At 63.0% G+C, this 26,914-nt stretch overlaps 1 protein-coding gene across 2 annotated transcripts in view; it reads left to right on the top strand.

Annotated features, from left to right (window-relative positions):
* INPP5A (inositol polyphosphate-5-phosphatase A) overlaps positions 1-26,914 on the top strand; it is a 175,091-nt gene that overhangs the window by 128,936 nt on the left and 19,241 nt on the right. For both annotated transcript variants that reach the window (XM_047825241.1, XM_047825242.1), the window contains exons 9-11: positions 8,466-8,550; positions 23,484-23,579; positions 23,682-23,756. In XM_047825241.1, coding sequence (XP_047681197.1) covers positions 8,466-8,550; positions 23,484-23,579; positions 23,682-23,756 — 256 coding nt within the window. The remainder of the gene's footprint in view (positions 1-8,465; positions 8,551-23,483; positions 23,580-23,681; positions 23,757-26,914) is intronic.

A 26,914-nucleotide genomic window follows, 5' to 3' on the forward strand; every position in this document is an offset into this window, starting at 1 on the left:
ACGCGTCCTTGCCCCAGACTGCTGTTCCTTCGCGGCCTGCGGGAAAGCAGCCTCTGGGTTCCGGGGCACTTTTCTGCAACTTTGCATTCCCATGAATGGCTTCTGTGGGGCGCGCAGCCAGCCGCAGATCCGGGCCTCCGCGGCGCAGGGCCGGGCCGCCCGGCACAAAGGGCGGCTCTGTAGGAGCGGTGAGTGACGGGCCGGCCTTTCATCGCGCGGCTAACCTTTTGGCGGCCACCAGCAGACTGCATTCTGCTCTGCCGGTGGGGAGGACAATGCCACCAACAGTGCCCCATTCACGGCGTTGGGAACCTCCGGGAGCATTGTCCGCTGTGCTCCGGGGACGCAGGGGGACGGCCAGGAGGCTCCTGAGAGGGGAGCCTGCCTTCTCCTGGCTTGGTCTCCCCGTAGCGTCGCACCCCGGAGCGGTGGCGCATGCGCCTGGCGTCCCGTCCCCGAGCGCTTGGCGGGGGGAACGCCGGTTGGCAACTCAGGGGCATTCAGTGCCGTGTGTGCGGATTTCCTGGAAATCGAAGGTGATCCCAGAGTTAAACCTTACTCTCAAGAAAGGCGAGAGACAAAGTCTCTTTGTCCGAAGCGTGTGCCCCCCACAGCAGCGACGGTGAGCGCCGTGGAGCGCCTCCGTGCAGTGCGGGGCAGTCTCGCGGACGCCGGCGCCCCCCGGGCCGACCTGGAAGGGGCTCCTGGAGGCGGCAGAAGATGGGTCCTCAGGGTTACTGGGGTGCCGCCCCTGGGGAACCCCGCACTTTTGTCACAAGTAACGGCCTCTGTGCTTCCTGCACGGCCGACTCTTGAGCGTTTTGCTTTTAATCTCACAGGAGGTTGGAGAAGACTGTCCGCTAGTCAGCGCGGTGTCCGTCTGAGGGGTGGGGAGCGGGCGGCGCGGGGGGCTCCCCCTGTGCATCCCGGGGACCCCTCCTCCCGCGGGCACCTCCAGTGGACCGTGGGGACGGGCCTGCCCGCGTCCCAGACGTAGTTCGGCACCTGGGGAGCTCCTCGGGGATTAAAGCAGAGCAGAGACCTCGGACGCTGTCCTCCAGAGCCGCCAGCACCGAAACTTCCTGACGTCCCCCCGAGCTCTCGGCCGTGAAATGAGATTTTTTTCCACAAGTGACAGGGCGCTTCTGTGTGTCCCCTTTGAGATGTGGCCTGGCCTAGTTCAACAGAAACATTTTACATTACAACTGTGAAATCCTGGCATAAAGCGCCCCGTTGTCCCCCCATTATTTTCTCACAAACACAGTCCATTGTCACGGCGCTGAAGTTAATTTGATCAACATTGGGACATTTAACTTTTATGTCCAGGCAAAAGAGCTGTTTCATGCTCATTTTGGGTATTCAAAGGAAATGATTGCCAGAAAAATAATGTTGCTGCGAACAATTGGGAGCAATTAGTTTCCCAGGGAGAGGCGATGTGATGCGCCCCGCCACACAGCTCCCCTTTGTGGCCTCCCGGGCGGCCATCAGTCAGCTGTCAGCCGCTCAAAGACCCTCCAACCTAAACGTTTCTCTTCAGGCCGTTCCCAGAACTCGCCTGGCTGCTCAGCGGGCAGAAGAAAAGCCACTGCGTCTCTAGGCAAAGGCAAGCAGGGCGCTAAAGACGTGGGTCATCTGGGACGCTCCCTCCGCGCGGCCAGGCACCGCACGGCTTCTCGCGACCCTGTTTCCTGCTCCAAGTGCCCACGGGGAGCAGGCCGCGTCTGTCCTTCGGGACCGGAAACACGCCACTCAGGCGTCTGACGGCCTGGAGGCTGAGGCGGCCGTCATCACATGGGTGTGTCTGACAACGGCGTGGCGTCCCGGGGCCGCACGCGGGGCGCCAGAACCCCGAGCCCCTCAGTCTGCGGGTCTGTGCCGCCGGCGCGTTCACGGCTCAGGCGGGGGCGCGCCCCGGGGGACTGTGAAGTCCAGTGGCCGTCCGGCACCCCGAGCTCCCTACGCCCCACATCTCAGACGAGCGGCGGTGTGATCACAGCCTCTCTCGTCTTCCTGAGGACAGGCTCAAGCGTCCAGAAAAGCCGGGAGGACCCGACGACAGCGTGCGCCCTCCACTCGGCGTGGCCACGTCTGTGTTTCCGTGTTCGTCCTGTGTGTCCTTCTGTTTAGAAACGAAACGCGGGCACCCTTGAGCCTGCATCGTCGTCCTGCTCCCCCCCCACTTTCCCGACACTCCTGTTGGTGCTGTCCCTCGTCCGTGTGTCCCGTTCACACCCGTGTGCACCGTCCTGTGCTGCTGTCGTGCAGTGCTGCGTGCAGGGGCGTGTGTGTGCAATCTGCCTTTTCCCGCGTGTAAGCGTCCACAAGCCGCGTGTTCCGCGTGTCCCCCTCTGCAGCCGGCCTCCGGCCTCATCCCATGCGAGCCCTGACCGCCCCTGCTCGTCCACTGTCGTGTTGGCATTTGTCTTGTTGGCGTTCTGCTAACAGGACGATGTCTCGAGCTGTGGCCCGGCCGCTCTGCGCTCCGAGCGGGCCGCCTGGCCGGCACGCGTGCTCACGCCGGCCGGGAAACGCGGCTGGTTTGCATTTCCACGTCGCGTCCTGAGTTCGCCGGCAGCTCTCCAGGACTCTGGTTCTGGTGCAGAAAAGGCGTATTTAATGTCTTGATGCTGTTTAAAGGGAGTGAAAATGAGAACTGCTGCGGGGGAGCTGAGAATGAGCCCCAGCCCAGTGCCCTCGAGTCGTGCCGCGACCACCCCGGCCGAACCCACGCGGGGGCCGAGGGTGCGTGTGCTGCCTGGGGCCCTCCGGCACCGACAGCAGGCTGCCCTCCGCCAGGGACGCTCCGAGGCCCCGGCACGCGCTTCCAACAGCCGGCAGGCCGCAGGGTGTCTACCGTGCCGGCCGCTGTCCCCCCCAGTGCGGAGCCGCAGAGCTCCCCACCTCGGGCCCCTCGGGCAGCACACCCTCAGGTTTCCAGGCCCCGACACCCTGGCCCTGGGGACTGCCTTGTGCACTGAGGGCTCACGGCTGGCCGGTCGGCGGGCCGACACTGAGGCCCCTCGGGCAGGTGGGTTCTCGGGACGTTGCCTAACACCAGGGGGACGTCCAGGTGTCTGTGAAAGCCTGCCCGTCATGGGCCCTCGAACAGATTTTTCCTGTTTCCCTTTTTGAGGTCCGTTTTCCTGTCTCTGCCTCGTGTGCATCATACGCAAGCCTCCCCAGGCTCCCTGGTGCCGGCCGACGTCACGTCCAGGTGGCTGTCCATCTGGGGGCCGGCCGGCCCGCACGCTCTGGCGTAGAATGAACAGTGACGTGGAAACTAGTCTACCTGCTTCTAGGAAGGTGAAAACAGATCCGTTTGCTTGCTCGAAACAGCTTAGATGTGTCTGCAGCAAACCACTCAGGTGTTGAAGGTGAGAAGAAACTTCCAGAGCTCTAAGATGCCCTGCCCGGGGTCAGCAGTCTTGTCTGTCCAGCAGCGGCAGCGGAAACAGGAGAGCAAAGAGAAGGAACGGTCCCGGTGCGGTCGGGTCACCGTCTGCTTCCCGAACCGCACCAGGCTCTGGGGGTGTCGGGTGCCGTCCGTGCCTCGTGGGACTGCTCACGGCTCGCCCGCCCGCCCGCCCGCCCGCTCCAAGGCCACCGGCCAGGAACATTGTAGCTTCTGAGTGTTGGAGCCGTGACTTCCTTCAGGGGACGTTGTCCCCATCCTCGGAGGGTGGGCACCGCTCGTTCACCGAGACCCGAGCCCGCGACCCCTTCCTCGGCGTGCGGGCCTCTGTGATACGGCACGTGTCAGCGTGGCTTGTCACATAATGAAATCGCCTGTCAAAACAGAAAGAGACTCTGTTTTCAAGGCCTAAAAAATTGATTTTTATGGCTCTTCTTGTAATTCTCTTTCTGAATTAGGCACATGATATTGATGTGGGCCTACTTTTTAATCATAATAGCGTCTGACAAGGTAATTAATTTTAAAACAACTTTTTTCTCTTGGCCCAAATGGCACTATATCGAAATTAAACGTGAGTGCCGTGAGGGCGGCGGGCCTGGCACTCAGGTGATTGCCTCGGCCGTGACAGCCCTCCATCTTGCACACCACACGACCTTTGGAGATGGTGGTGGTTATTGATGAGCGCGGGCCATTCCATCAAAGGAGCAGGGCGGGCGTGGAAACGTGATCGAGTTTAGGTTTTAATGATGGTGTTACAAGAGCCTAGCACTGCTGACGGGACCCCTGCGGGGGCCACGCCGGCTCCTTGCCGGGGCTCCTGTGGGGGCGAGGCGGGGACAGGGCCGCGGGCCACGGGCATCCCTGTGCGCCTCCATGGCGACAAGGCCTAAGGAACCTCGCGTTCCTCACTCTAGACACGCTGGAGCTTTTAAACCTCCATTCAGATGCTAAATCTGAAGTTTGTCCGTTTTTTAAAGAAGGAATTCACCTCCCAACGCCCCGTACCGTTTATTAGCCAGCAGTGGGCGGCGTCCATAATTCCCGTCCCGGGCGTCAGCTGTCCGCACCTTCTGCAGCCCCTGTCCCCTCCCGTCACGTCAGCTCGATGCCTCGAGCCCCGTGAGGACGGGTGGCCCGTGTCCAGCACCCCCTGCCCCCCCCCGCCCGCCGGAGGCCCTGTGCACGTGAGCCCGGGGTCTCTGCCGTCTCACGAACGCCCGGCCGCCCAGTGGCCCCAGGCCCGGAGCCGACTTCCTCACGTGCCGTCGTCGCCTCCGCCTGCTCCCGCCACAGCCTCCGCGCATCCCAGAAACCTGGAGTGGCGCCCTGACCCCGGTGGCTTCACGCACCTTCTGAACTTTCACGGACCCGAGGAAACACAAAGCGCCGGCCTCGCGCCAGCACAGAGGGCGACGGCAGCGATTCGTACCAGAGCAGGTGGGGTTTCTCGAGGCAAAGACGCGAGGAGACGGCGTCCGCCCGGGAAACGGTTACGGATTGCCGGGCGCACGCGAACTCTGGTCCCTCTCATTCGTCTCTACCGCTGCGGGGGTAGACGGAGAGCACACGCGTGACGCGGGTACACGCGCCCACACGCGTGCGAGGCGTCGCCGCGCGCAGGCACACCACGCACACGTGGCACGGCTGTGTCCCCCCTCCCCCGCTGGCGGCACGTGCGCACACACGTCTCCTGTGTCCCGTCTCTGCGGGTCACGTGTCAAGCGTTTCCCCGAGCTCCGTGCTCGCGGTCCCAGGAGGGGCAAATGCGTAGAGAGCGCGGAGTGGTGAATCGTGCTCTACGTGCAGCGTCCTCGAGGAACACGAGTTGCCGTGCCCCCAGCGGACAGAAGCTGGCGGATCTTAAAGACCAGACGTGTGGACCCTGTGACAATTCGAAGCGTTTGCCTGGCGAGAGGACGCCCTCTTCCCTCGGCGAGGGAAAGTTGCAGTGTTGCTTCGGCTCCGTTTTTCTTAAAAACATAAATAAATAAAACAGAAAAGTGAAAAGCCTTTGAGGGGCACGAGGTCACGTGTACTGGCTGGGAGGACGTGTGTGGCCACGCTGGGTGGTGCCGGTGTGACCGCTGATGGCTCGGACGACGCGAGGGGCTTCGGGGGTCCCCCGGCACTGGCCAGCCTTCTCATTGCCACGTCCCGGGCTCCACGGCGACAGGCCAGCTCCCCGTGTCGGCAGCGGCCATCTTGTGGGCAGCGTTCCTTCTGACCCACGGAGTCCCCCCGATGGTGCCCACCAGGCTCTTGTGTCTCCGGACCTTGGCGGAGTGATGCCCACGGAGCCAGCCTGGCCAGGTGGCTCTGCCTCTGCTCAGGGAGGCAGGGCAGGCCGGTGGCGTCGCCGAGCCAGGCGCAGAGAGAGTCGGCTGGGGGCAGAGGGGGGCGGCCTCCTCCCGGTTCACACACACAGTTCCGTTTCGCTGAGGGGCCTCTCCGTCTCCCGGGGAAGCCCCTGGGGACAGGTGCCCTCAGAGCAACATGCATCCCTGTGCAACCTCCGGAAACAGAAATCTGTCTGCCTAATAATGTGACTGACCCCCCAGTGATTGTATTCTCTCCGCCCGAAATAGCCCCGGAAGGCCTCCCGGCAGCAGCATCGCCACTGCACGAAGAGCCCTCAGCTCTGGTGAGGAGGCTCCCTCTCCAGAACAGAGCTCACCGTGGCCTCTCCTTTCCCGTCGGGGCTTCTGCATCCTGGGTCTGGACCCCGGCCTCCACGGGGGAGGGGAGGGGGACGGGAAGGATCGGACCCCCAACCTCCATGGGGGGAGGGGAGGGCGGCAGGAAGGATCGGACCCCGACCTTCATGGGGGAGGCCAAGAAGCCCATGCTGCAGGTGCCCTGATGCTGTAGACATTCTGGAGACCTTTCTAGGAACCTATACAGGGTCTCTAAAGAGTTTTTTGTTCTAAAGGAGTTTAACGGCAGAAGAAGCTTTAGCCTTTTCAGGACGGCAGAGGCAGCTGGCTTCCTGCTGACAGACTGAGTCCCGTGCAGGGCAGAGGCAGGGGAGGAGGGGTGGTGGTGGTCCTGGGCCCCGTGCGGATGCGTCAGCAGGTGCCCCCACTAGGCCCCTGACCGCCTTATTCCTCAATTAAAAAGTTTAATTCGTACAAGGAAACTACTGGTCGTCTGCAGTATTAATGACATATGAACGTGTCCTTCGTCTTCAAGTTCACGTGTAAGTTAAAAGTTACTCCAATTAGAAAGGAAAACGGGATGTTTTATGGAACATAGCTCGATGACAGCAGTTCATGACTGCAAGAGAAATGGGGAAACGGTGGAGGTGGCTTTCAAAGGAACTGTCAGCAAGAAGGGTGTCGCTGTGGAAAGTGGCCTTAATTCCAAGTGTGCAGGGTAGATGGAGATCTCAGAAAGACCCGTGTGATTGGGGCAATTGTGTGCTGCACAGACTGAACGGGAAGAGCGTCGCGTGTTTAATAAATGGTGCGGTCGATCGGCCGCGGGGAAAATCGATGAACTGAGATCCCTGCTTCACACTGTGATTCCAGACGGATTAAAGTCTAACCACCAAACTCTGCCTTAACGATGGTGGGAGAGCCTGGCAGGGGCTCGGGCTTCTGGAGAGGATGCACGGCCAGCGGCTGGCACCCGCACCCCCGGTGAAGCTTACGGCGCGTACCGGGCAGAAACCGCCGGGAACTGCGTGGAAAGCATCCACGGACCAAGAACGTGGATCACCACCAGCTTACAGGGAGCCTTCCGGAATTCAAAAAAAAAAAAAAAAAAGAAAGGAAGGATTGAAAAGAGAAACTGGCCAGAAATAAGTAGAGACAGAAACACAGGTCCCGACAAGTGCCTGACGAGGCAGGTGGTCTCCGTGGTGGGGATGGGCGGAGGGCGCGGTTGAAGCGGAAGGCGTCGTTTGTTCCGCAGACGGGACGGGCTGACAGGGTGCTGGTGAACTCGCCGCACGCCGCCTGCGCCTTCGCGGCACGGGGTCGCGGGGCCTCTGCAGAGCCTGGGCGCCAGGAGCCTGCGTGTCCCGTGAGCCCTTCGCTGCCAGCCGCAGCCTGCAGGGACCCTTCTTGTGACCTGGGAGAACGTGCCGAGCCGGAGAAGGCGGCACGTCGCCCTGTGCTTGGCCCTTTCTTCTGTTTCTCAAGCTAACGAGTCAAGTGACGAGAGGCTGAGTCGGTAAGCGGCGCCCGAGGCATTACCGGCTGTGCCAGCTTTCCCGGTAACCGGTGGCACTTTCCGAGTTAATCCGGTGCAGTCCTCGCCCTGGCCTTTGCCTGCCTGACAAGATTCGATCTTAGTCCATCTTGGGATGGGCCCGTGGGAGGGACACCCTCCACCCTGCACCCTGCACCCCGCAGCTCCGTCCCTGCAAACGCGTGAGCGGAGCCACGGCAGTGACGCGGGCTCCCCGGACGTCCCTCCCTCTGTGCCGGCCACACGCTCCGTCCTGCTGGTCAGCGACGGCTCTCGCTCTGCTTTCCGGTCGGAAACGGCCGGCACCTTGCTTTGCCGTCAGAAGCGAGCAGCGGTCGGTAACCACGAGGACTTGGGGTCTGAGCGGTTGTCCCACTGTGCGTGAGGGGCTGCTCGCGCAGTGGCCGCCGTGTGTGCGTTTCAGTGGGAAGATACCAAGGGGCTGCGGTTGACTCAGAACATGTGGGCAAGACGTCAGGGAGGCAGCGTCTCGCTTTGAAAAACAGACGCGGTTTTATGCCTTTGAAACGTGGAAACGGAGTGTCACAGACGCTTCCAGAGCTCACTCGCGTCCCACCCCACCTGGGAGGAGCGTGCAGACTCCCTCCCCCTGCGTCCTGAGTCCTGTGCTCCCAGCGAGAGCCCCGAGCCCCGTTTCCTGGCCTCGGTCCTTCCCCCGCACCGGCTGCACCACCCACCGGCTGCGGTTTCCCCACGGCCCTGGCCCGTGGTGACGGCGCGTCTGTGCTGGGAGAGCCGCGCCGTCTGCCTGGGGGTGCGGGGAGGGTGCGTGGAAGGGGAGCCTGGTGCGGAAGCTGATCGCCCGGCGTGGCAGTAACGTGGTCTCCTTCTCTCCTCCCAGAATCATCGACCAGCGATTCGAGAAAGTGTCCTACTTTGTGTTTGGAGATTTCAACTTCCGGCTGGATTCCAAGTCCGTGGTGGAGGTAGGCACCGCTCCCCGCCGTGGCGGGAGCCTCCGCCGCAGTCGACGGGTTTCGCGAAAGCCGCAGAGGCTGTGTTTGCGCTTCGCGGGCAGGTGTGACCTTGCCGTTCTCACCGGCCATGTTTGTGGCAGAAATTCCTAATAACCATGTGTCACTGTCAAAAGGGGGCCATTGTCGGAGTCCCTCGGACTTCCGAAGCTAATCAGGTGACCCATCGCCAACCGGCGGGACGTGACGCCCCGCCGTGAGGGCTGTTTTCGGCTGTGAGACGCCCAGGAAGCCGGCGGGGAGGTGTGGCTGGAGGGGGCTGCTTCTGTGGCGCCCGACGGGCAGGCGCTGCTGGAGGCCAGTGTCGTCTTTCGCCGAAACATTCGTGGCTGTCACTCGCTTCTCTGGAGCTTGGAGGCCGTGCGTTTCCCGGGTGCACCCACAGGGCCCTGGCGGGACGCCCCCTAGGGACAGGCACACGTGAGAAGCCTCGGCCCTGTGGGTCCCCGTCGTGTGACCGCGGAGCCTCTCCTCCGCCGGCACAGCCGTGACCCCGCTGCCTGTGCCGAGCCTGCATGGGGAGGCCGGGCGGCCCACACCAGGAAGCCCTCCGAGGGTTCGCCCGGCACCCGGCTCACACCGGGTAGAGACGTGGCGGCCGTCAAGCAGTCACCGTCCTGTCGGCGTCACCGTCACAGACGCCGCCACACGGTCCTCGTCCTCCTCCGTAGAGGTCGTCCCCGAAAGACAGACGGGCGCGCTCTCCGTCACTCCGTAGCTCCCCTTGGTTGACGGAGGTGAGCAGCGTGGTGTCGAAGTTCTCCTGTCTGATGTTGCGGCTCGTCTGACGGCTCCTCAGCGGGCGTGCTCACAGGTGCACGTGTGTGAATGTTCGGCTACGTGCTGGTCGTGCCTGGACGCTCACCGACAGCTGGGAGAGTGTGTGTCAGCAGCGGGGTTGTCGGCCCCTGGTGTCCTCACTTCTGCTGGTTTTTCTCTCCTCACTTCGGGGCCGGAGCGCTCATCGGTCCGCTCTCAGGCCCTGCAGCGAGCCCGGGAGCTCGTCTGTCTTGTTCAAAGCTGGTCCCATGTCTGACGCTGTTGGGGCCCCGGTGCCCTCGCCAAAGGCCACCGCCCCCATTGATTTCAGGCCACTGGGGGCTTGAAAAGCCACATTTTGATGAGATCCTGACCCTCTACGCAGGGGTCGCTTCTCACGGTGCTCAGGACGGTGAGCCTGCCGTGCACAGAGCGGCCCTAGCTCATCCTTCGCTCTCCTCCCTGAGCCGAGCCACCTGCAGAGAAGTCAAGATCCTTCGAAAGACCGAAGCCGGCCAGGCGGGAGCTGTCCAGCAGCTTGTACGTGCGGAAAGGTCCGGGAGGTGTTGAACGGGCCTTCTCTTGCCTGAGAACAGACACCACGAGGAGGGGCAGTGCTCCGGCTCGGGTCAAGGTCGCTGCAGGTGTGCGTCCGGAACTGCCCCGTGGCTGCGTGGCGCACAGCACGGCTGAGCCCCTGGCGGGTGCCGGGCCGAGAAGCCGGCCGCAGCCCGAAGAGTGCGGTCGGTGGCGCAGTTAGGGCCGGCCCATCTGAGAATGACGCTTCCTCCCCTACGGCGGGAACGCGGGCTGCTGTGCCCTCCGGGGAGACGGCTGAGGGCTGGGGCCACTCTGCGGGCTAGCAGATACGCCGGGTGCTGTCTTTATCTCATAACGTGCCCCCCACTTCCTGACTTGTCCTGTTTCCTAAAACAAGGGGCTCCTGCACACAGGGGTCGCGGCAGACAGGAGGGACTGTCTTGCGAATTGGCGGGAAGTTTTCCCAAGAGCAGACACGTTTTTCTCGAAGTCACTAAGGAGCCTCAAGAATCTCTAAGTTGCTGATAGCCCGCAATGTTCCAGGATTCCTAAGCACCGCTATCTGACGGGCTACCTGAGTTTTTAATAAGTGTCTCCAGCTTTCTATTCCCCTTCCTGCAGGAAAAGACAGGAGGTCTTTGTTCCGATTGCTTTCCCATCACAATTACCTGACACAGATAAGGACTTGTTTGGAACACTATTTTTAGGAGACGATTCCCACAGTGGCTGGTTTTCAGAAGGAGAGCAGCACACATATGTCCGCCCCTCCTTGACCCCACAGGGTCCTGCCCTGGGCCCCCAGCCTCGTCTTCTGTCAGCTTCGCCACCCCTGGCCCCAGCAGCTCAGGGTCCCGTCCTCCCGGGGCAATTGGCGGGCAGCCCAGTGCCAGCCCAGAGGAGCTCGGGCCGCCCGCACTTCTGGAGCTTGGAGGGTGAGAGGCTCCGCCCCCTTGCCATCGTGTGCTCCTCCCCACCTCTGTGCACCTGTATGACGTCAGGTGGAAAGCGTGGCATCAGGTACTGGGAAAAGGAACAAATGTGTATTCGTGCGGCCCCTCCCTGCCTCCTTCCGTCAGGTGGTCGACTGATGAAACCACCGCTGTGTCCTTGTGTCCCAGCGTGAGCATTTCTGTGTGTCCAGATCCCTGCCTCCTGCCCTGCCGGGAAGCCGCACGGTGGCGGTGCCGGAGAGGCGTGGGGGGCCGTAGGCGGCTGGAGGTCCTGGGGACTCGAGGGCTGAGCCACGGTAGACTGAGAGCGGGGACGCCCGGGGCGCGTCGTGGGGAGACCAGGGTCTCCCATCGGGGGCGAGGAGGGTGTGTGAGGGCCTCGGAAGGTCAGAGAAGCCTCTCCCGATGGAAGTGAGGCAGCTGGGCAGCTGTTTCGACCAGCGGCTCTTCCCATCGGTGCCGGTTGGAGGTGCTGGGCTTGATGGAGCAGAGAGGTCTTCAGCTGCTCCTGTCGGAGCTCTGGCCGCCAGCAGGAGACGCGGCCTCCCCGGGAGCCTGTTAGTTGGGGACGCGGGTCTTTCGCTCACGAGCCAGGAGCACGTCCCAGGGCTTCTGTTCAGTCCGCGTGAGTGTCGGGACAGGACAGCGCATCTGAATGCACCCGAGCGCCACCGGGCAGACGGCTCTCCTCCACCCCCGGCCTGGGAAGGCCCGCGGGCCGCCGAGCTCGGTTCCTGGGAGCAGCGAGCCTCGCCCAGCGACGCCCCAGGACGCTGCCCGCTGAGTGCCGTTCCGGGACGGGTCAGATTCGGCTCTGTGGCACCTCCGCCGAGAGTGGGAGGGAAGTCCGTGGGCTTCAGTGGAATCACTTGCTCATTAAACAAGTGCGCCTACGATCCATCCTTCAATGTTTGGAGGATTTTCACGTCCACGTGGCTCTTTAAAGCCTCAGGATAAATGGCCGTTCGTTCGCCAAAACTTCTAATTACATTTTTGCATAGGGGTTGCTGTGTAAATACGGCAGACTTTCGGGAGATGATCGTGATCCCAAATGCATGGAATATGACTTTCAGTTTAGAGTTTCTAAGGACCGTTGGGTCAATGAAGATGTTAGCTGTGGAGCCCAAGACCGTTCTCGAAACCCGGGCAGCAGCATCAATACAGGCATCAACCACTTGTGAAACTTCCCTGGAGCCCGAGAAGTCGAGGCGTCGCGGAGTAAACCGAGGAAGCAGGTGTGGGTGCCTCGCTCTTCCCAAAGAAAGATCCAGTGGTTCCTGAGAATTGTGGCCTGACGCCCGGGAGGAACCTGGCGCCCGGCGTGGCGGGTGATGTCCCGGAGCACCCCCACAGGCCAGGCATCCCCTCCCCAGTGCTCTGCCCTCATGCCCCCGCGTCACCGCCAAGCCGCCAGGGCCCCTCCCTGCCGGCCTCGCACACGTACTGCTTACCGAGAAGGTTCTAACCAATCTCGTGCCCGTTCCTGACTGAACACGTAGGACACGGCGAGCGCACGGTGCAGCCTTCCTGTGCCGGGCCCTGTGCCGCCACGTGGCAGGGTCCTGGGCTGCTGTGATAAGGACCACACGTGCATGTTCCCTCACAGTCTGGAACCTGGCGCTCCAAAGTCAAGGTGGCCTGGTCGTCCCTCATCGTGAACACGCGGCCTGTCCTCCACCCCCGGTCCTCATTGTTCCCTCATGTGGACCCCAGTCGTCGACCTCGGGGCCTGTCCTGGATCCAGCCTGCTTTGTCTCGAGATCCCTAACTAGCTACATCTACAGAGACCATACTGTGCAGCAGGGTCACCTTCTGAGGTCTGGGTAGACATGAATTTGGGGGATACTCTTCAACCCTGACAGCGTGGAATGCTGGATTGGCATATCTCCCCACCACTTGACGAGCTGAACACTAACACAGTAAATGTACTTCTTGGCAAAGGTGTACCTGAAGGTAAATTGAACTGAAAAAGAACAAATTCTTTTTGTCGGTGATTAATTTCAGTAGCGTTAGTCAAGGTGCCGTAGGTTGTTGAATTGTGAAGTACCGCGCAAGCACGTCTTCTGGGAAATCAGAATCTGCCAGTGGCAGGTGGCATGGCTTTTTAAAGGAGTTTTTAGCAGTAAAAACAATGGATAGAAATTTTGTGGGAACCAAAGGACATTTCTGCACGCTTCCTGAGAGTCCGAGTCCGGCTGGGTGGGCGGTGGGCGGCTCCTCCAGAGGACAGGTGTGGAGAGGCGTCAGGAGTCCCAGGCCGGGGCCCTGAGTGCGGCCTCTGCAGGTGTGGATCCAGGGCCACAGGCGGGTGCCGGCAAGCCCAGGTCCCTCTGAGGGACGGGCTGCCTGGCCCCCGACTCACTTCACTTTGCTTTTTTCTTCCAAATTAACTGCACGACGAGGGTGCCACAGGGGCCGGCCGGCACCTCCAGGCCCCGTGTTGGGGCTGCGGTTGGGGAACCGCAGCCTGAGAAGCGCCTCAGGTCGAGCCCCGCACCAGCTGGGGTGACGGGCCCCGCAGGTGTGCACGCAAGATGCCCGCCTTTCACGTGACGTGGACGTCATGGCTCGTGTCCCCTCTGGGCTGGACCGTGCCCGGGGCGGCCCTGTTACAGCCTCCCTGTTTCCGGAACACGCGTGGGAGGCTGCCCTCTGTGTTCTTAGAGGCTGTGGGGTCCTGCGGGTTGTTGGCCTTTCCTGCATCACATTCTCCTCTTTCTGTCTGTTGAGTCCTCACAGCCGGCAGGGAGGAGATAGAAGGACCTTGAGGCCCAGGGTGGCTCCGTGGCCCCGGGGAGAGCAGAGCCGCGGTTCTCTTTCCCACGGCCTGGATGGTGGTTCTTGTTTCACAGACGCCCGTGGCGGGTTGGATACTCTGATTTCGGTTACGGCTTTGCGGTCGGCCGCCCCAGAGCTGGGGTTTCTTCCACGTCTGTCCAGCCGATGTTTCCCGCGTGCCTGTGGTGCACGCCAGGGTGGACGTGTGGCCCGGGGCCCTCGTGGCGACGGTCCTGGGTGCCGGGAGAGCCGTGGGGGTGGGTCTGCCAGCCTGGGGACACGAGTGCTGTGTTTCGTCTGCCCCATCCTCTTGGGAGCCCCAGGAGCAGCCTGAGAACAGCGTCTTCCAGGGTGTCTGTGCTTCCCGTGACCCTGTTCTTGGAAGCACCTGCCTCTTGCGGGAGGGCCCTGTTTCAGACGCACCTGTGTCTGTGACCTTGGTGTCAGCCGGAGGCCAGCGGGACATGTCTTGGGATGGGGCCTCCTGTGGGCAAGGCCTGGCTGGGAGCCATGGAGTCCTGTGGGGTTCTTAAGCATGGTCTGGGGGCATCAGTGCCGCTGGCGGTGTGGACGGGGGGGGGGGGGGGTGGTACAGCCCTGGGTGGGCACTGGGATGTGGGCAGCCAGGAGGAGGGGGCCGGGACGAGGGCAGAGTGTCCTCCGTCCATCCCCCTCCAAGGCCTCAGAGCGGGGCCTCTGCCCCTGCGATCTGCCGAGGAGGCGAGTGGGGCGCCTGACCTGTCCTTCTGAAGCTCTGCGTGGCCCAGGAAAGAACACAGGTCAGGGAGAAGCCCGCTGGGGCTTGGCCCGGACCCACGCTGCCCACCACCGACCTGGGCCTGTGCCCGGCACTGTCCGTCCTCCCCTCCACCTGGGTAGACAGGCGGACTGCCCTCAGCAGCGACCCCCTCCTGGGGCCGCCAGTTATGGACACCCACTTTCAGTGCCTGAAGACGGGGTGCCAGGGACGGGAAGAGAAGGCTGTGCTGGCCTCCACCCTCCGTCCTCGAGGTGGCCTGTGCCCACCCCACGCGTAGGCTTCGGCGGGCCCGAGGTCGGCGTGGCAGGGGACCCCGAATGTCGTGGACCGTGCCGCAGCTGTGTGTGAGGAGGCCTGAGGAGGCCTCGAGGCGGGACTGTGCCTCCTGCCTGACGGCGACTTCCGGAAGCGTGTGGTCACGTTGTGTGTGAGCGGGTCCCTTCTGCTGAGCACTGCCGGGTGAGAAGCCACCACCGGACTGGGTTTGGGTTTTGTTGCCGAGCCTCACCGAGGGCGGTGAGGTCAGCCTCCCCGGACTTGGCGTCCGGGGTTCTTCGCCTCCTGGGTGCCACCCCCGTGCTCACTGGCAAACCTGTCTCCAAATCAGCGAGGGGCCAGTGAGCGGATGGCAGCCTCCAGGAGGCACGGGCCGCCACGACCCTCCTGCGGGCAAAGGAGTTGGGGCCAGCCAGGCCCCCGAGTGCAGGAAGGGGAACCAGGTCACTTGTGGAGCCGGACGGAGACGGGTGGCCAAGTCCTGCCCGGCGGCAGCCTCGGGAAGAGCCGCAGAGCGAGGGAGCCCGTCCCCCGGGAATCGGCAGCTTCCTGTTTCAGATGCAAATTCATGCCGACATGCTTGCAGAGCAGAACCGAGAGGACCGGACTTGGTGCTGCTGGATGTAATTGAAACGTGCACAGATTCCACACGATTGTCACGTGCCGTCCGGTGGGCCGTGCGTCACGAAGCTGCTTATTGACGCAGCCTCTGGCTCAGCCCCGCTGGCAGGATCGCTCAGAGGGTACGTTTTGTGCCTTGCGCCGTGGCAACTGGCAGCTGGGACGCTCAGCTGGCCGCAGTGACAAAGAGCATCAGCAGTGCCAGGCGCTCCCGTCCCGGCGAGGCCCGGCCCACGCCCACCTGCCGTGCTTCATCCCCGACAGCGATGGTGGCGGATGCGTTTTTGGAGGCTGGCGGCCGTCTTGAAAACCAGTTGCCAGTTACTGACACGTGCACATGCGCCCGGGTGCCAGGTGGGCCCCTGGGGACTCGGGTCCTGTGAGGACCCGTCTGGGGGGGGTGGGGGGCGCCCCCAGCACTGACAGCGCCGGCCTGGGAAGGGGCCAGAAGGAACCACGCGGGGCATACCCCCCGCGTCACGAAACCACCGCAGACCACAGCCAGCGAGAGTGGTGCGGCCAGGCTGCCCGGTGGCCGGAGCCCCGTCCCCAGACCGCCCTCCTTCCCTCGGGGCCCCCGCGTCCTGGGGAGGGCGCTCCCACTCGGCCTGAGGGGGCATCACCCCATCACGCCCTTGCCAGCCCCCCTCCCCCAGGAGGCCCTCCAGGAACCACCCAGCCTGCACGGTCACGGCGCCCACACGGAGCGCCAGACAGCGGGCTGGCTCGCGTCTGCTCTCCAGTGAGCTCGTTGAACCCAACCCCAGCCGCCCCTCCGCACCCCAACACTCAGCCCGGGTCGTGGGGCACGCGGACCCCCCCGGCAGCCAGCTGGCATTTCCGCCCGTGTTGTGGCAATGAGTGGTGGGAGCGAGCAGTTGAGGAGAGGGAAGCCTGGCGACCTGAGACAGCTGGAAGGGTTGCCCTGGCCCCCGCCCCCGTGATGCGCCGCGAGAGAGCCTCCTGGGGAACGGGGCTCTCACAGACCCTTAGCAGCTCTGAGAGGGTGTGGGTTTAAATGTGCAGACAGCTCTGTCCTCTGTGTCTCGGGCGAACGCTGGTGGGCGTGAGGGTTTCCGATCTGAATTGGGAGCCGGTGTAGACAGGGCTGGGCGTGCCGGCGGCCTCCTTGGCTCTGGGCACTCTTGTGTCTGGACTCCAGGAGTTGCAGCCGCTGGGTCGGGCGCTCGTGCAGGCGCCTTAGCGTCTCTGCTCAGCTTGTCTGTGTGGCTTTTGAACAGTCAGAGTTTAAAGCAGCCAATTTACGCATCTGAATCATTAGGTTTATTTACTTGCTGTTCCAAAAAAGGAGAATCCGGTCTGTTTTGATAAGGGGCCCGAGACACGGACCTGAAACCAACTACGTAAGGTCACAGTTATGACCGTTCTGGGTTTCACGTGGGGGGGATTTTCTGCCAGGAAGTTTGCCTTGCAAACATCAGCTGGCCTTTCCAACTGGTACACTGATGTCCCAACAATCATCACCACGATGATGGAAAGAGAAGAAAAGTGACAAGAGCGCTGGTGCCTTTCGCCCTCGCCTGTCCCCTGTGGGAGAGCCTGATTTTCTGCTTCGTGGACGGCTCTGCGCTCACTAATGTGCGTCCTGCTGTATGCAGTGCTGCTCTCCCGCTGCTCTTTGGGTCAGCACGGCCCGCGGGGCTTCTAGGACCGTCCACCTCTGGGCCAGAGCTGGTGGGCAGGCTCCCTGTCTGTCTGTGGCCTGCGTGGGCGCTAGGAGGAAGCGCCAGGCTGGGGGGTCCTGCTCCGCCTGCCCTGCCTTGTCCCGGGGTGTCCTCAAAAGACCAGACCGAGAGCATGTCTAGGCCCCAGCCGGGGCCTTGCTGCAGGCGTCACCCCTGGGGAGCCGTCCCGGGCCCAGGCCGCGTGCATTGCACACCCCGGCCGGAGACACACCTGGCTTCCTTCCAGAACACCGGCCGAGGGGCCCTTGTGGGCTCAGAACCGCCACGGGCTTGCCCAGCGTGCCGCTCCGTTAGCGCCTGCCCTGGTGGCCAGGCCGATAGGGAGTTCGCGGGAGCCGTCCTGAGAGGAGATGAAAGAAAGCGTCTTTATGGTGTTGTTCTGGAGGAACAGTGCACAATCTGAAACAAAGAGGGGGAAGGCGCCGTGGCGGCTGACCTAACCCTCGTAACGGTGCCTCCCCACGACCCGCCACCAGCCCCCCAGGGCCCCCGCTGCAGCAGCCTCAGCACTCTGGGGCCCTCAGAGGCGGTGTCTCCCCCACACTTACTAACAGACGCCTTTCCTCCTGGGAGCGCAGGGATCTGGTGGGAAAACCTTTGGAAGAGACAGAGCGCTCACCAGAAGGGCCTCCGGGAGGTCAGCACAAACGGGCTGGCGGACCGTTTGGGGCAGTTCCTGCTGGAGGCAGGGGTACCTCTCCAGAGAGAGGACAAGACCCCGGGGCTGCTCTCTGTGTCGGGCAGGCCACCCTGGTCCCGAGAACGGGGGGGGGGGGGGGGGGGGGCCGGCACCGGGACGCGCTCGTGTGACAGTGGCTGTTTGTGGGCGGCAGGCCCGCCGCCCTCGCCTGCCGCTGCTCCCTCCTGCCTCCCGGGAGCTGTGCGTGCGGGCGCGTGTGCACGGTGTGCCCTGTGTGTGCCTCGCTGGCACACGTGTGCACTGAACGCAGGCGTGTGTATTCACATGCACGTAGCCCACCTGCGTACCCGTGTGTGTGCCTGTGCGTGACGGGAAGGAAGCCAAAGTGGCCAGAACTCGTGCCGCTCCTGCCCACTAGTGACCCACACTGTCACCAGGGCGGGATGGGCACTGGCATGTCCTTGCTGCTCTGGCCACCGGCCTCTTCTCTCTGTCAGGGCTCCCCTGGGGGGGGGGGGAGGGAGGGCTTCACCTGCAGGGGCTCCGCTCACCCTGCCGAGGCGGGGAGGGGGGGGCGGCTTCTCCGTGCTCGTTCTCTGCGGTGCCGTGTGAACCCTCCCCCAGCGGGGACGGTCCGAGAGCGTTGGGCGAGAGGCTCTTTCCTGAGCTCTTTCCCTCAGATGCGTAGGTTACCAGGGACCAAGGCAAGTGTTAAAGCCGCCAGTTTCCATTCCAGAACCTTCAGAGCCGTGATTCAGTGGTGCCTCCCGTGCACCCCCGGCCCTGGAGGTCAGCCGGCTCCGGCCCTCCTCCCGACTCTGTGGTCCGTGACGTGCCAGAGAGCCCGCCGGCCAAAGGAAGCGTGTCCCTGAGACTCACGATGCCCGTGGGGCCTCCCTGCTCCCGGCTCCTTGACCCTCCGTGGAAGGCCGGAGGCGTTTTCAGTCCGTTTCTTCTGCAGACTTCTGTCGCCTTGGCCAGACTCAGCCGTGAGCGTCTGGGGCTGAAATTAGACCGGGGTGCTCCTTCGTTTCCGGTTTCACAAGGGTCTGCATGTCCCGCACCAGGCTGTCAGCCGGCGAAAGCAGCGGCAGGGCCGCGGTTCCGGGGAGAGGTGTGAACCACGGGGCACATGTCTCTTCAAGCCCACCCACCGGCTCACCGAGGCCAGGCCGCCAGTGAGGAGGGAGTGCCCTCCCGAGTCCCTGGGCACACGGCTGGGGCAGGGCTCAGGGCTTCTCCCCCACCCTCTGCCCTCCTGCTCCGTCCTCCTTCCTGCTTCCTCCCTCCTCCTCCTCCTGCTTGTTCTGCCTCCTGCTTCCTCCTCCCTCCTCCCTCCTTCTCCCTCCTCCCTCCTTCTCCCTCCTCCTCCCCCCTCCTCGCTCCCTCCTTTCTTCTCCTGCTCTCCTCCCTTCTCTGTTGTTACGGATGTCTGAGAAGCGCCAGACGCACACTTTCCTCCACCGTCACTTTCTTCGGATGGGTTACTCCTTTTTCCTTGTTGCTGGGATGAGGCTCGTAAGTGGCTAAAGCTGGGTTAGCTCACACCTCGGGAGCCTCGCCCGGGAGCGCCAGGTTGGGGGGGCCGGCAGGTGCAGGGTGCCCCCACCAAGCCCGTTCTGTGGTGTGAGGCTCTCCCAGGTCACAGTGCCTCCTCCTGAGGGTCTGGGTGCGAAAACAGGGAAGTCTGCTTCCCGCGGCCGTAGCCTGATTCCTTCAGAATTTGCTGGACTGTTTCCCACAGCGCTGCCTGTACTGTGTCTGTGTGGGGCCCCAGCTGGCCTCGTGGCCGCATCCATTCAGTTCGGCCCGTGGTGTTCTCGCCCCTGCGCGGAGGGAGGGAAGGCAGGGGCCTTTCGAGGGGTCCCGGCCCCGGGCACCGCCGTCCGCGCCCCGCACGTTCGACAGTCAGCAGACACCTGGCCTGGCTGGTTTTCGTTGCCGACTGAAGTCAGGATGAAAACTTGCCCCCACCTCTTTGTGGACCCCTAGACAACGGCCCTGCTCACGCCTCCAGACGGCGAGCATCTGGCGTCTGTGAGATACGGGCCGGTGTCAGGAGCCCCTGCCCCCTTGGTGCGGATGTGGGATGGGCTTTGCCGGGGCCAGTGGCCAGTGGCCAGGTCAGGAGGCCATGGTGATGAATTTGTGTGGCGGCCCTCCTGCTCCCTGAGGTGCCTCCGGGACCTTGTGGTCCTGGACACGTGGCTCTGCCTGCCCAGCACAGGGGAGCGGGCCTCCTCGGGAGGCTCCGGGCAGGTCGGGCAGGCCGTCTGCTGAGAACCTGCCGTGTGCTCGCGGCCTTCGGTGGGTCCCAGCCCTCGCTGGCAGGTGGGCTCGGTCGCCAGAAGGGAGGGCGTGGCCCACCAACAAAGAGATGGCTTGTGTCAAAACACGGAGACAGGACTGTGCCCACCGACTGCCAGGACACAAGACACGCAGGCCGTTGGAAGAGGCCTCTCCAGGCGTGAGGACCCAAGTCCCCGGGAGCTCGGCTGTGGTTCCTGCAGCCACGGTGGCTTCGGCGGCTCCCGCACAAGCTCTGGGGGTGGGGCGTCCTGGCCCTGACGAGGGGCCTGCTGACCCCAGGCTCACCCCCACCGCATCCCAGAGCGGCCCGTGCCGTGACCCCGAGCGGCATCTGAACGTGTACGGCGGGGTCCGTGTGCGGGCCTGGGCCAGGGGTGGGGATCCTTGTGAGCCTGAGGGAGACCGAGACCCCTGCCCGCTCCCGGGGGGGCTCCTCCTGAATCTGCAGGGGAGAGCGAGACCAAACTCGTGTTCCCGTCCACGCGGGCCTCGCCGACAGAGGCGGGACCGGGGATTTATGTCCAGCGGACACACTCTGGGGAAACCGCACGGTGGAAGCGAGTGCTGGCCGTCCTGCCCCTCCGCCCCCTCCCGGCCACAGTCCCTGGATGAGGGACTGCCACCTGTGGGGAACCTGCTCAGAAGCCACATTTACGGCCGGGCGGGAGCATCGTGGGAGCGTCACAGCTGTCGTCCGTGCAGCTGGAGGCCTCGGCCCTTCTGACGCCTCTCGGGGTGGACACAGCCCAGCATCCCGGCTTTTACTTCAGTTCACGCACTGAGCCGTCCAAACAGGGAAACTTCGCAGACTCTGGTTCGGGCTCTGTTCCTGATGGAGTTCTTTAAATTTACGTTTATACGTTTTTGTTCTGTGTGCTTCTTACCAACACAGACTGAAACGTACCGCGTGGAACCTTGGAACGTCCTTCCTAACAGACGTATCCCATCCCAAGCTGCCCCCAGATCAGGCTTTGCTCAGTAAGACCCAGAAGGAGACTCAAACTGGGGACTTTGCTGAGCCGCCCGGTCCAGGACCGGCCGGCATTCCCGGGAATCCCCGAGCCCCTCGGCTCTGGAGCTCTGCCCTGCAGGTGTCAGGTGCCTGTGTAGCTGGTGCTTGAAGTGGGGACGGAGCTCCGCCCGCGCCCCGTCCCTGCTGCCATGGACCGCAGGGTCCTTCTGTCTACAGCAGAGGGTAGAGGGTGGGCTCTGTGAGACGGTGTCAGATGGCCCGGCCGGAAGGGTCCACACGTGCTGCCTTTGGTAGAGTTTTGGACCACGGGGGAGGACTGGGCCAGTCAGGTAGGCTGTGAACGACAGGATTCACAGAAAACACTGGCAGTGGCCCTCTGGGCTGACACCGGGGTCCGGGCCTGGGGACACCCCGTCCCGGCAGCCTACCTCGAAAGTTATCACACTGAGAAGAAACACGGGGCTTTCCTTAGCCACACGACAGGTGGGCGTCCTTGGAGACAGCGGCCCCGCGAGATTCCAAGACAAAAGTCAGGTGCTCGAGTGCCGAGAGGACGGACTGCAGGAACGTCCTGTCTGGTGCCCCTTCGTGTGGCTGCTGATAATGAAATAAATCTTGGATGGCTCTGTAGAAATAGCATTTGGGGCATTTCTTTTCCTCCTTTCAAAAGAAAAATCCCTTCCATGAGGAGGCGAGCGGAAAGGCCCCGGCACGTTTCTGCATGATTGGCCATGACTGCGGATTGAAAGCTGAGGCGAGGCCGCGGCCAGGCCTGATCACTTCTTTAAAACCCCTTGAATGTGGTGGCTCCACGGGAGGGTGCAGAGAAAGGGCCGGAGAGCAGGAGGCACAGGGCGGCCCTCTCAGAGAGCCCTGGCTGATCAGATGTTTATCCTTTGGGAGCCCGCCCGAAATGGCCAGATAAAGCAATTTCTTTAAAAAGTTTCTAGCAGGTGCCTTTGGGAGAAGAAGGGAGAATCCCCTGAATCGCGTCCCCGGGTGGCCACAATGGCCTGTCTGCCCGCCCGGGGGGCCCTCCCCCATTCACGGAAGTGCTTAAGCCACTTAAGCGCATTAGCATCTGGATGCAGCTGGACCTCCGAGGACTGGGGCGGCCGGGTGGCCGTGCTCTGCTCCAGATTCTTCTGTGCTTGTTCTAATCCTCACCGCTTGAAGGCGGCCAGACTGATTTGTGACACATGAGTCCAAAAGCCACTTTGGGGGCTTGACCTGCCTAACTGATCTGTGCTCTGAATGTCAATGGCCTGTCCTGGAGTACGCTCTGGGGACGGTGGCGGTGGCCGCTGCCTCCCCTGCCGCATGCTGGGCGGTGTGTGTGTGTGTGTGTGTGTGTGTGTCCCCAGCAAACCTGGGAGGGGTCTGCAGAGGGGCTGGGGGGCTCGTCCCGGGGGTCCCTGCCCCCTCCACCAAAACCGGCCCCTCAGTGGGCCTCTCTGGGCTGACGCCACTCTCCCCCGGGGGACGTGTGTCCAGCTTCGCAAAGGCCTTCAGTGGAGGATGTGCTCAAAAAGTCAGAATTCGTTGTTTTCCTGCAGTGTTCTTTCTTAAATAAAAGTCATCGAGTCAGGTTTTAGAGAGCGGCTCCGTTGAGGTGTGGTTTACAGACAGGCCTCGGTCCGGGGTGGACTCTCCTTGGCCGCCCCCAGGCAGCTTCGGCTCTGCCTTCTGCCTCCAGCTGCCCTTCCTGGACACGTTGGGCACATGGACCCTGGTGACGGGACCTTCCCACGAGGAAGGAGCGTCATCCGCCGCACGGGGTGGGGGCCAGCTCCCCAGTCCTCTGGCCTCTCCCGTGAAGGTCTATCCTTTCAGCACATCCCGAACCTCTTTTGTTGAACATATTCCTAAGTACCCGTGACCCAGCCTGCGACTTCGCACTGCCCAGAGCAGGCTTGCCCCGCTGGGTGGGGGTCTCCAGTGTGCTGCACCCATCCACACCTTTCCTGCCTCACACCCAGCCTGACACTAGAGGAGTTTTCTCGGCAGGCCTGGATTTAACTTAGTCCATGAACTGGGGTGTGCTGTGGGGAGTGTCCCGGCCTTGCGGCCCTGGGGGTGACCCAAAAACCCAGCGTGGCCTCTGTGCTCCCTGGCGTTGCCTTCCGGGTCCTGTCCCACTGCCCACCTGAGGCAGATCTCATCGCAGGGTGTCCCCAGCCTGCTGTGGGGACACCGTGAAGGGCAGAGACCTCCCCGCCCCTCCGCTGCCCGTGCTGATTTCAGCGAAGCCTCCGGCAGATCTAGGGTCCAGGCCCCGCCGGCTCGGGGGCAGCACGGGGAACAGAGATGGCCAGGGAGGCCGGGGCCGCCGGAGGTGCACGGCACTTCCCGACAGGCCTGCCCTTGGAGAGTGTGCCTGGTCGGCCGGTCGTGCTCCCGCTCCCGTGTGGCGGGCCCTGGTCCCTTTCCGGGGACGCGTGGAGCCAGGCGGAAGCAGCCTGGAAAGGACGGGGCAGGGGGGAGAGGCCAGGAGGTGTGCTGATTGCTTTCGGGGGACACGGGCTGCGGGCCCCTCTCTGCGGGGACTGAGTCCCTTCTGTGTCTTTCCCAGACTCTCTGCACACAGGCCACGATGCAGACAGTGCGCGCCGCCGACACCAACGAGGTGGTGAAGCTGATATTTCGCGAGTCGGACAACGACCGGAAGGTAAGCGAGCCCTCACCCGCGGCCCCTGGAGCTGGGCTCTCTGGACTGTGCGGAAGGCGCGTCTCCGCCCCGCCCACACTGGCGTCCACTTCTCCTTTCCAGGTGATGCTTCAGCTGGAAAAGAAAGTCTTCCACTACTTCAACCAGGAGGTTTTCCGAGACAACAACGGCACCGCGGTGAGCCCCGCTGTCCCCTGTCCCCGGGCTGCGGCTGCTGGCCCAGCGTCTGGTTGTCGGGCGGCCCGGGCGGCCCCTGTGTGGGCGGCGCCCCGGGTGCTCGGACGGCTGACGCACCTGACCGGGCGTCTCCGTGGCTGTGCGCGTGCACGTGTGCAAAACCAAGGGCGTGTGCGTGAAACGTGCATCTCAAACCAGTCGGTGGAGTCCTGGTCCCGCGGGAACCGCCCTCTTCCCCGAAGCCACCGCGTGCCCTGCAGAGTCCGGAGAGGCCGTGCGGGGCGACCAGATTCGCGTGACGGGATCAGCGCCTGTTTGTCACGTGCTTATCGGTGTCTGTTTCGTGTAGACCAACAGGTGGCGTGTGGTGTTTGCCAGTCTCCAAGGCCTAAGCGTCCCCCGTGTGGCCGGTTCCAGGCCCCCGGGGTTCCGTGGCGCAGGGGTGGGCCCTGGGTGGGGCACCTCCCGGCCCTCTGTCCTTCGTGGTCTCCCTGCCCCCACCCCGCTCCATAGAGGCTCTGTGCACAGCTGCCCCCCACCCCCGACCTCTGTTCAGCTCCCAGTCTACCCCCACCCTGGCAGTCCGGCCTCCGTGCCTCCGAGACCCCTGGGACCATGTCAGGGACGTCTTTCTGCCAAAGCCTGGGGGTGGTGCTTGGACCGTGGGCCCCGCCCCGCCATCCCTGTTCTCACCTCTCTGCCTCTGGGAGCCCAGCCGTGCCGAGCGTGGGCTGCACCTGTGCCTCAGTTTCCCCTCAGCGCAAGTGGAGCTCTGCCCGTGTCAGTGCCGGGCGACAGGCACTGCCCCCGTCCCTGTCCCCTCGTCTGTCCCCACCAGCCCGGGGCCACTGCCTCTCGCTCGCCGCAGGAGCCCACCCAGCGCGCCCCCAGCCCAGAGCCCAGCCAGGGGCTTGTCTCCTGCACAGAGAGTCAGGCCTCAGTTCCAGGCCCGCAGCCACAGGCCTCCGGTGAGCCTCTGTGTGCTCCCCCGGCCCTACGCCCCGTGCAGGGGACCCAGCAGATGCTCTGCTCCTCCCACCAGCCTGTCCCAGCGGGGGCTCTGACCTTCGGGCCTGGCCAGACCACATGTCACGTCCTCGAGGGGCCTCAGGCCCAGGCAAGGTGACTCTCCCTCCGCAGCCTCCGCAGCGCCCAGCTCAGCACGCGGACGCTTACAGCCCAGGCTGCTTCCCTAGGCGGGAAGCACCAGGGTAAGGACCGTGTCCTGCCTGCCGTCTGCACCTAAGAGGACAGCACGCCTGTGATTTCCGGGCCCGGGGACCTGGGGACACAGGGGAGCCCGAGGCACTGTTGTGGTGAAGTGCCCGGGGGGACTGGGTGTGCCACGCTGTTTCTGGGCAGCTGTGTGACTTCTTGAGCTCAGAGTCAGGGTGGGCTTTCAGGGGCCCCTGCTGCAGAGGCAACGCCTCGGAGCGGGGGCCAGTGAGGCCACCAGGGAAGTATCAAAGCCGAGGGTCCAGCAGTGGACACATGGACGCGGGGCTGGCACGGGGGCAGCCAGGGACCGGACCGTTCAGGAAGGAGCAGGAGGTGGGCCAGAAGGACGTCCCGTGGGGTCTGAGCCAGGGAGGCACGGGGGGCCTAGGAGACGGCATGTGTTCTGGAAATGGGGGGGCCAGTGCACACGGACCCACATCATGGGCAGAGCTGACATCTGGACAGAGCTCACGGTACTGCCATTAGAAATGACAAGTGTTGTCACTGTCGGACGTAATAATTTTTATTTCCGTATTTATCTGCATATGAAACTTTTTAAGAGGGAGGAAGATTAGTTTGAATGTTCAGGGGAACGTTTGAATTTCAAAGATTTAAAAATGCAGCACAGAGTTAGAATAGGTGTCCACATGGTGTTTTGGGGAAGACCCCACGTGCCCCTTCATCGTGTCTGTCAGGAATCTCACGTGTCAGGCCCGGGGCCTCCGCGGGGCATCTGCCTGGCTCCTCCAGGCTTGGGTGGCCGGCCACGCCACCCCCCTGCTGCTGCGGGCCCCGGGGGCTCCGTGCCTTCGGAGACACCTGGCGGGGTCACGCTGATGCCCGTGCCCCTGGCCGCGACCCGGCACGTTGAAAAGCCGCCTCCGCGTCACTCACGCACAGGAAGTAGGGTCGTCGGGACCGGCCACGGGGGACAAGATAAATGGTGTGACGAGCCATGCCGCCGCCGTGGCGAGGCACGCAGCCCCACGGCCACGGGACAAACTACCCGTCCTCAGGATGGATGTGCCTGTGCCGGACGCGGCCCCAAAATCCATCGCGCCCTTCATCAAGCACCGGTCTTGTACCCGTTTGACAGAAATTTAATTCAAGCTGGCTTCTGGAAATAATTATTGTATTTTAAGAGTAGTAATCATTGGCCGGGACATGATTGAATGTGTCCATGCCTATTGACTTTTTCTATGATTTATAGCTTTGTTTAGTCGATATTCCCATCGAAATTGTATAATTAATTATAAGTGTGGCTGTCAGGGCTGCAGGATGGAGTGCCCTGGTGAGGATTTGGAGAGATTAAATTTTCCTCGGCTGTCCCAGGGCAGGGCTTGGGAATTTTCACAGCGCTTGGCCTGTTGGATAGAGATGTTTTCTGTGTGTTTAGCAACTGCTCAGCTCAAGGCGCATTGATTTTCCGGGCTCTTTTTTCTCTATCAGCGCAGTGTCTCTGCAGTAACAGTGGGATTTGTGCAGCCCTGACAGATACGGACGATCCGCCAGGCCCTTTATCATTGTCCACACACGCCCTGAGCTGTTTTTCACTTTGTAATCAAGAAGAATGTTTAAGATACATGTGAAATTGGTTATCGTGTTAGTGAAAAATCTCAAAGAGATACAAATTATCGTTTCAACAGAAATGCCCCGTAATTTCTAATCAGGAACCTCTCACAGCTGGAGTTTGCCCCGTGGCTGTCGCGGAGCCCCAGACGCGGTCCCCCAGACGCGGTCCCCCCTCGCTGGCCCCACGCTGGCCCCACGAGGGAGCATCCCAGAAACCTGGCAGCCGGCCGGGGACCCGAAGCAGCAGATCGGGGTTTGTGACCGTGCGGGGCAGGACGTGGGCCACACGGGGCTACAGCTGTGTGCACGGGTGTGGGACTAACCTGTGCCCCGCCCCCGCCGGTGTCAGACAGCCCAGGGGCGCCCCG

The sequence above is a fragment of the Prionailurus viverrinus genome, chromosome D2 (assembly GCF_022837055.1).
Source record: "Prionailurus viverrinus isolate Anna chromosome D2, UM_Priviv_1.0, whole genome shotgun sequence".
Taxonomy (NCBI): domain Eukaryota; kingdom Metazoa; phylum Chordata; class Mammalia; order Carnivora; family Felidae; genus Prionailurus; species Prionailurus viverrinus.